Source organism: Lissotriton vulgaris, chromosome 10 (genome assembly GCF_964263255.1).
Source record: "Lissotriton vulgaris chromosome 10, aLisVul1.2, whole genome shotgun sequence".
Taxonomy (NCBI): domain Eukaryota; kingdom Metazoa; phylum Chordata; class Amphibia; order Caudata; family Salamandridae; genus Lissotriton; species Lissotriton vulgaris.
This window is the reverse complement of record NC_141698.1, coordinates 713,567,191-713,576,849: the sequence shown is the minus strand read 5'-3', so window position 1 is coordinate 713,576,849 and position 9,659 is coordinate 713,567,191. Positions and strand designations below refer to the sequence as shown.

The window sequence follows — 9,659 nt, the reverse complement described above, 5'->3', positions numbered from 1 at the left end:
AGGCGAGCTGCTTGAGGAGCCCCCCTTTGGGAAAATTCTGCCATCTTGGTGATGACAAAATTTGAAACTCTGGAATAGGTTTAATCCCATTAGGATGTAGTCATCTAAGGGGTGTAGTGACCACATGGGTAAGTTGGCAATTGGGTACCACCCTTCACTCCGTTTAATGCCCCTAAATCTAGTATTTCAGGGGAGCCCCTGGCACCAGGAAAGCAGATTCTGATGCCCTAAGGACACAGAAAAGCAGCAAAGAGCAAGAATGGAGGAGCAGCAACTGACTTGGCGCCAACCCTGCCGGCCCGTCTGCTATTCCCGACAATTGCGCCAAAGATGGCTCGTCCTGCACCTGCTCTGCTACCAAAAGCCTGGGAGGGATGCCAGCACTTCAAGGAGCAACCATCATACCCCATGAAGTAGCAGAGCTACTTTCCTGCTCCCTGCAGGCACCCATGAAGAACCAAAAGGACTCCGGACTGCGAAAAGCAGACACCGGACAGCACCACTTCACTTGTGCCCCCAAGCCTGAGTTGGGGGCAAACGAGGTCCGGAGGCCCTCCAGAGTTGAACCTCACCTTGGGTTTTCACAGACTGCACTTCAAGTAGCCACCGGCAGTCTCTTTGTGCAGGCACCCTCAACCGCGAGTGTCTCCTGCAGCACGGATAAGACGCCTAAAGACACCATTGCACACGAGCCCTACAGCCCGAGGAGAAGTGGAGCGACAGTGTCCCTACGTGCCTGAGCCTCTCAAGGCCGAGCGCCGCCAGTGGGTTCAACTGGACTCCCCCCCCCCCCCCCCCCCCCATCTTGCAGCCTCTTTCTCCCTGGACCTTTCCCATTGAAACTATCGGCGCACCACTAGGCTGCTGAAGAGCACCTCTGCACCCGGATGCCCAAGAGCCTCCCGAGGTGACCCGTTAGTGTTGCCTTGGACCTCCCCCCACACTTACCTCAACTCCAGAAGATTGTAAGTCGCGGCAAAGTATCTACATGCAGTATATGTGTTTTTCTCTATAGGATAACATTATTGCATTAGGGACAATACAATTATATTTACCCATTTTCTTCAAAACGGCCATTTTAAAAAGTACTTGCCCACAGTGCTTTATTTTTTGGTGTTTTCCGGTGCTCGACACGGACACAAAATTGTCAACATCAGCGCTTGTGAGAGTCTGCCACAAGGTGGTGCTGTCTGGGGAATTTAGAGAGGACCACAACAGTTAATTATACATTCAATAAACATTAAAAAATACTGTTACCTGCCACCCAAACCATTCTTAGAGCTTTGGGGGCCTGAAATAGGCTGAATTGTCACACTTGTGAGTGCGATGGTTAATAGTTGTGTCGTTTCTATCACTGGCAGCACTAGTAAAGGCAATGTGTTTTGCAAGCTGCAGTGGCATCCTGCCCTGGCATTTTCTTTTTCTTTTTACAAATTAAGCACTGTTTACCCAAAAAAGAAGTTCTTGTCTAAAATATATATAAAATGTTTTGCTATTTTTCTAAATTGGTGTGCATCTCCTTACTGAGGGTGTGAGAATCATTTGACTGTGTGTACGCCACAAATGTCTAACAGTCCTCCTTGCTAAGCCTAAGGCTGCTCACTCTCACTACCACAAAAAGAGCACCTCTGGATTGTTAAAGCAAGCCCCTGTCCAATCATAAGGGATACCTGGAATCTCTACACAATAGACCGCTTTTTTGGTAAATTATATAAAAAGTCAGCTTCCAACAAGCATGAGTTTGAGAACCACTAGCTTGAGAAAAAAAAAGGGGGGGGGGGGGACTGGTTCTGAGAGATAGTTTTTGGTTTTGCCAATAGATGGTAAGTGTTTATTAATGCAGTTGGGAATATTTGAGAACACAGTAATAATAATTCATTTCTTGCACTTGCTTATTGTCTCAAAATGCAAAGAAAATAAAGTCAACTTCAAATTGTTTTACTTTTATTTAATAAATAACTTTAATTACAGTACTGTAAAAAGTGAACTCTTATTAAAATAAAAAGGCACTTAAAACAAGATTGTGACTAAAAACAGAAGAATCACATAGGACATTAAACAATAACAGATACTTTGCATTGATGGAGAAAAGTCATGTGTCACAACAAAAGCAATCCCAGCAGCAAGGACAATGTAAATTTACAGCCTAGACACCAACAGACATAACCAGGTTGTGTAAAAAACTGAAAGCATGTTCAACCAGATGCAATTTTGAGAGAAATAGAACATAAAGGAGCACCAGTCTTCAAAATAATGAAACATAATGACACCCCACACACTAACCCCCTCCCTCAAACAAAACGCAAAATACTTATAACCCAGTAGACCAATGAATTAAGGCTATTTACTAAATTCTGCTATCAGATTTCTAAGCATAATATGTTACAATATGGTTTGATTTTACAAAGAATACCACACAAAACGTATACAATAGAATGAAAACCAAATCGAAAACAAAATAATGAAGGTTAGTAATACATGAGTATGATACAATAGACACATCAAGAGAAAGGAAGGGGAAAAACAGCCATATAATGTATTTCGCTGTATATCAAAATCAACACTACGGTGCACATGAATTATTATCCTTTCATGCCATCAGGCACTGATATTAGTTTGATTTCTTAACCACTAGCAAAGTGAAGGCAACTCTTAGAATGCAGGTTGAATGGCTAAAATGAAGTAACCCTGGCATTACAAGGTATTCAACATTCAAAGCAGAATATTTTTTTTTATTTATCAAAACGTTGTGATCTTTAAAGGTGCATTTCCATTTGACGTTTTTGCCCAAGGTGTTTTCTACTTGTTGCAAATGTAACATATAATGAGATAAACATTCAAGTTGATCACCCCAGTCTTGTATATTTTTGGATTATAATGTTGGCATCAATTTAGTCCTACAGCCACATACATTTCTAAAAGATCTGAGCAAAATTTACAAAAAGCGTGATTAATCAGCACAGAGTCAAAATTCAAACCCAGTATTCCCTTGTAAAGCTAATACTTGAAAGAGTCACAGCCATTACACGGATTGCCTTGATCAACTCTCAACGGTTTCTAAACTGCATAGTAAAAAAAAAGTAAGTTTGAGAGGGTCGGAAAGGCACACCGTGACCTTCGCATACCAGAAAACCATTGCAGTATACATTTTCTGGCAGTCCCATGGCACAATTTGGAAATAAAAAATAATACTTTATACATAATGTCATTTATTCAAAACTGCATAGGAAACAAAAAATGTTTCAAGTTAGTAAAGTTCTGCTGTATTGGTCTAAAGCTACCTTATTGTGACTAAAAAAGTTCTACTTTGCATACAGTGTTGTGGAGCATACACAATTGAAGCAGTGTTCATTTTCCCTCGTATTTAGGATTCACCACCGTTGTCACCGCACTCTTATAAATTGGATTTTCACCCTAGAAAGAGGGATAACAAGTTGTATTATAGATATTGGTAACAAAAACAATAGATGCTCAAAAAGCCATAATCACCACAAAATATTCTGAAACAAGTTAATGTCATGCAAAAGGGAAACACACGGTCATCAATAGGTGTGTGGCATTAATGTAAAACAGGTCACTTGTTTGGGTGCAAACATTATACAAAAGTCTACCCTTGCTACCAAATTTAGCAACAAGTGAATACTGGAACCAAATTGGCACTAAACCAATTGCTACTTTTCTTGTGTCTCATGAAAAAAACAACCCATGAAGACAATCCAAAGCCACAAGCGCCGATTACTTTGTGGAACCAGCGTTCACACATTCAGGCAAAACAAAAATAGTCATTTGCGTGCAAACTATCAGAGGCGGCATGCACAATCTTTCTTTAAATGCAGCTAATTCAAATCTAAACAGTAAGGTAAAGAACGTTTGACTAGAGCATATGCCTGAAATATTACAAGATAAACAAGTTAGAGTGTGCTCCAGTACTAAGGTGGTTACGGTAAAGAAAACTGACAAGGATTCCAAAGTCTGCCTTGCCCCATCAGTCCCCTGCACAGTGAGGTTGGCAATTTGGTGTTTGGCAAATGGGTTACTTTGCCACAAACATGGCAGATATCCTGTCAGCTTTATTACAAGCACGGTTGTAATAAGTCAGATGGGATACCGGAATGCACTTGTAAAAAGGCAGACAGGATATTAGTCATGCTTGAAACAGAGTAGCCCATCCATCAAACTTTAAATCCGGTCCTCTGTTTCACTTTGGAGGACACAGGCCGAGAACTATAGTTAAACCGCATTTAGGGTAAGTGGCTGGTTCTCAGAGTCAGGTGGGATGCACGTTAACACAGAAAGGTTCATTGGAGTTTTCTAATCTTCATCTAAATGTTCCCTCTGGTGTACACATAGAAAAGAGGAGCCAACTCTACCATTACAATAGAGGAGCAGAAGTATAAACGTATATTTGGGTCTGGGACATTTCTTGCAAGAGCAGTACTGGATGACATTTTTCTGGTTGAATGTAGCGTTTACCTTACTAGGCCCTTCTCACTTGCTTAGATGAAAAAACAGCCAATGACTGCTTGCACTGCACGAAGGGCGCTGCAGAGAGTTACCTCTGCCTGCCTTCAGCAGGAGGTGCTGGGTGAGTTCAGCTAGTGAGCTGAAAGACTCCAGTGTGAATTCCAAAGCTGCTTCTGCTACTAGCCTATCTCGGTTGCCTGCAAATTAAGTAACTATTTTGACATTACCAAAGCCATAATGAAAAGAAAGTTAATGGCACAGTGTGAAATGTTGTGGCCCCCTATTAACCACATCAGAGCTTGTTAAAGATGACTTTAGCTAGATGCTCAGTGTTTGCAATTCTGAACGTCACTGACCTTCTCTAATTTTTATCTACGGGCGCTAAACATTTAAGTTGTATAGAGAGCTTTCTGAAGATTTTGACGGAATGGGGAAGAAGGTTGGTAATGAAACTGTTCAAATATAAAATAATCCATCTTCATGCTCTGACATCTATCCACATACACAGAGTATGTCCCAGCCCCCTCCCTGTTCAGCCTTCTTTACTCAGTTGGCTAGGAAAAGGGCTACGGAGTACGTGGTCACCACTTTCCAGCTCAGTCTCCATTACCTAGTTGGCTGGGAAAAGGGCTGTGTGTTCTTGCTGAACCCCTTCTGGGAGGCCCAGTGCACACTTAGTTGTGCCTCACAGTGTTTAAGATTTTTAAAAATAAGGGGTTTACTCGGTCCTTAGTAGTGTTTAATTCCCGCCGATGTGAAGTGTGGATGACTTGTACCCATTGGATTATCACCTCTATCATGCGCTTAATAGTACTTGCGTTGTTATCCCATGTGGTACACTTTTGTTGAGCTTGCCACACCTCTCCTATAGTTTGGAGAGGAATTCAAGGTGAGTAGTACTATGAGAACTAGATCCCTAAGCAGAGATATAGTTCAAGGTGAAGGTTTGCTCTGGTTTTAGATTTGCCTTTAATACACTGGGGTCCACCCAAGCACATTTTCCCTTTACTTACTCTTACAAACATGTCAATTTTCAGGCAACAGTGGTGTATGGAGACTTGCTTGATGAGGGTGCTTGATCACATACGACTGCCCGCTGTCTTGGTCATTCTTTGCCTTTTGCCACTGGTTGCTGAGCTCAGTCCAAGCAGCTTCACTTCACCAGGACATCTATCAGCTTTGTGCATTGAAATGCTCTGAGACAACTTTGTCTCTCTGACATCTGTTCCTCAGCACTTCTACTCGCTACTTCTGCAGGAGAAAGTTTGTGCTCCAATTCACCTCTCCCATGCAACTCCCATGTTGTCAAGCAGCATGCACACACAGCTGGCCCCAATCTTGCTTGATAGTCACCTGAACGAGAGGCCCTCAAGGAGATCCAAAAGTAGCATCCATTTAATGCGATTTTGGTGACTAGGCGTCAGCCAATAATTTTACTATGGGCCTTTCCTCTGCACTTCAAGAGTAGATTACTTTCTTTAATTGGCATTTTTTCAATTTTTTAAAGCATACTGATTGAACCAGCTACAGTAGAAGCAAAAGTCTTCAATGCCCCTGGTGGGATGTTGGGCGGAGAGCAGGAGAATGCAATCCAGTATCCACTGTGCACACTAATGAGGACTAAATGGTCTATTTACTGAGGGTCACCTGTTTTGATGGCTTGAAATGTTCCTCTCCACCTGAACTGTGGTGGTAAGGTACATAGCACATTGAATTGTGGGCGGAGCCTGTCCTGGCCATACTGAAGACTATTTTCTCAACCCTTTGAAAGTCTTTGGTGATTAAGAGGGTTTCTGCTGATGTTCTTTGATACTGTAGTAGTGCTTTTTCCCCCATTTGCCTCTGCAGTTATTGATGATCAATTCAGTGTATAGGAACAGACAAAGAATAAATACAGACGTGTGAGTTGCACGTCTGTACCAGGTTCCAGCCACGGTAAAAAATAAATCAATCAATAAATCAATAAATAAATAAATAGGAGCATGTGGCCATTCTTCTCTTTAACTTGCAGGCACAGACATATATTGCACTGATCAACACTGCCACAAATAGTCTTGACAAAGTCTCTTTAGGCGAAACATGTGTTGGCTGTTTCCAAATTATCTGATACCTATGCATCTACCCCGACTGACTTGAATAAAGACCTATTAAAATATATCATTAACTATCCTGCGAGTATGGACATTGATCAATTAGCTGTCCCTACAATTGGTTGTGCTTCCTTATGCGTTTGTCTTAGTCGTGTGATGGATTTTATCCGTTCACTCAAACACTCTTGGGTAGCAGGTTGTTATTTTAGTTACTATACAATTTGTACCAACATTTGTCAACAAATGCAGAATACAATTTTGCCATACCCTTTTCTGGGATGCGCAACTCTGGTTTCTACTGCTACCATTGCAACGATTGTTATTGACTAGTATCAAGGCCTCTGTATTAGCATCATTGGCTTGAGAGCAAGCCAGGGAAGGGTCAGTAAAAGGGTAACAAAATATATAATGTTTTTCAGCACTTGCCTAATTAAACATGTTAATCCATGCCACAAAGAAAGACCATGGCAGTAATTGTGAGCTTAAGGTTCTGTTGTATCCGTTGCCATGCTGATGGACTGGGCAGAGGCGACAATCCATTTTTTAAGAATTGCATCAACATTTTTTCTCTACCTGGGCAGAATCTCTACAGGCTGTTGTGTGTAATCCTAGACTGAATGAATGAATGAATGCAGGATCCCTAGAGGACAATGAACTTGCTGCTCTCTTGATTCTGACTGGCGTCAGGCAAGCTTCTTTGCACCCATTCTTTGGATTTCTTTTTCTAGTGGTGTCAATGTTGATGGTTTCATTGCTGAACAGAAAGGAAGACAGGCTGGAGGAGAAGTGTCCCAAAATAAGAAATACAGAAAAGGTCAGAATCTGACATTCTGTACAACTACATCCATCTTCCACTCCCTGGGTTTTACTAAGAACAGGTGTCTCATTAAGACAGATTAATTGCCTATAGGTTCAGCTTCTGGGTTGCTGGGTTTGTAAGCTCCTGGAAGTCAATCACATGATCCACTGGAGAAACATGTGAAGGAAGCAAATCGGAAATTTGTAGTGAGAGATCTCAAATTGGAAAATAATAACAATGAGGCAGCACAGAAGGAGTTTGCTTTCTCACAAGATGATGCTCATCTCTAGACAGTAGAACCTCTCATGTTTTCTGGAAGGGTGAGCACTAAATCTGTCGTTCAGTCTCGAAATGAATAAATATGTTGCATACAAAAAGTGACAGATGGAACGTTTGAATTAATCTAAGCCACCTGTAATTACTCGGGCCACATACTAGTTCATCATTATTTTGCACATCATGCCACCTCAGTTTGGATTCAGCCATATGCAATTCAGTCTGGACTCTTCTCCAATGGGAACAATCCAGCCAAATTACCAGGACCAGTTTCACCCTTATTAGGGTCATATAGCTGGGTTCCAATGGCAATGTAGGCACAGGCCCCATGTCTGGGCATACCCCTAGGCAAGGCCTTGGTAGCCCACCAGGCAGGGTGCTTAATACTATAAATAAAGGTATGTCCCTTTTGTGTTTAACATGGTCTGACCATAAAAACACAAAATTGCCGTTTTCACTGGAGCAAGGCCAGTTGTCCGTCTATCTAACATGGTGTTTGATCGCTCAGGCTGCGCATCCATTTGGGATCACCAAAGATAGTACTCCTAAGTATCAAATTAATCGTTACATTAAACCAGACTCATTGGTGATACTGGATTTAAGGTAGTTTTTTATAACAAGGTGACTTTAGGAAGTCACCACATGGTTACCCAAACCTCCAGTAGCCTTTTCTTTGTGAATGCAGTAGTTGGCATCAGAGACAACACACTGCCCCAGTGCTAGGAAGTGTGCAGCACTCCCAGGTAGAAGGGAACAAACAATTGCTGAAGGGAGGTGTGACCTCCTCCAGCAGAATGATTAAAGGGAGACGGCCACAGACGGCCCAGCTTCAAAGAGGCTACCTCAGTGAAGCAAATTGCGATCACACCTTCGCTTGCCTGCTCCTTTGGTTAGGAAGACAGGCTGGCATCTCCTTCAGAGGGAAAACATGTTGCAGAAACTATTTTTCAGGAGCTGCCGCTCATTATGCGGTGTACAACCAAGAATGTGTCCAGAACTCCTCACAGAGGAAGAAGGCTTGCACCATCTTGGATTTGTGTAGAGGGGGTACCTTGGGATTGTTTGGTGGCCAAACCCCAAGGAAGTGATGTAAAATGAGAAGAGTGGCCTTGTGGTAACTATTGCCTCACAAGCTAGATAGCCCTCCCCTTCCACAAACACGAAGATGACATAAAAGTGGCATTCCAGACAGTCCTTTGATTACTACGGGACTGCAAAGAAGACAGAAAGACTCCCCTGCTGGACCCAGCAAAGAGGCTGTACGAGGGACTATACTTCGTCTGCTAAACCTGAGGGACTCGCAAAGAGCCTGGCGTGCCCACTTGTGGAAAGGAGCTCCAGTTGTGCCAAGACAGAAGTGACTCCACGTTCTAGACTCCTGTTAAGTTTCAGGACCAACAAGAGCTAATGGGACCTGCAGACCTTGAGAACCCAGATGCCAATGGACATCTGCCTGCCTCTGGATGCCAAAGTGCCCGTTGGGAGACAGAGTCTTGACCCTCAAGACATGCCCCTGTTGGCCCTATGACTGTCATCAAAGCGCACCCCCCCCCCCCGAAAAATATTTATTCATCAGTAACCGGGAGACCAGTGGCAACGACATGCACTGGACTCCCTTGGTGCATTGTGGGAGATCCTGAGACGAACACTGAAGATCATGAACCCCAGAGTGGCCCCAGGAAATCCTACAGCCTTTTTCTGTGGCTAAAGCATTTTCAGCATCCTGCATCAGGAACACTTCTTGGCTGGACCGCGTTGAAGAAGAAAAAGACCTAGAGGACCATAAGATTGCTAGAACAGATGCATAACTATCCCTCAGACCTTAGTGGTTGCAGTGACTGGCCCCAGACCTGTTGTGCAGCTGTCCTAGCTACTAACGGCTAAACTGCTTACAACAGTCTATTGCATCTTTACAAAAAATTTACTTATCTTTGAAAAATCATAACTCCGGTTCCCCTCAATAGAGTTTTGGTGTCTATTTAAAGAAATAAATATACTATAATTTTATGAACTGGTGTCAGATTGTATTG

The 9,659-nt window shown here is 42.7% G+C and overlaps 1 protein-coding gene across 2 annotated transcripts in view; it reads right to left on the bottom strand.

Moving 5' to 3' along the window:
- Window positions 1-1,933: 1,933 nt before the first annotated feature.
- The window catches only part of ITGB1 (integrin subunit beta 1), a 446,163-nt gene continuing 438,437 nt past the window's right edge, over window positions 1,934-9,659 (bottom strand). Inside the window, exon 16 of one of the 2 annotated variants that reach the window (XM_086941542.1) lies at window positions 1,934-3,414. In XM_086941542.1, the coding sequence (XP_086797668.1) occupies window positions 3,349-3,414 (66 nt within the window). In that variant the 3' untranslated portion in view covers window positions 1,934-3,348. The remainder of the gene's footprint in view (window positions 3,415-9,659) is intronic. The other variant, XM_086941543.1, reaches the window with a different exon arrangement.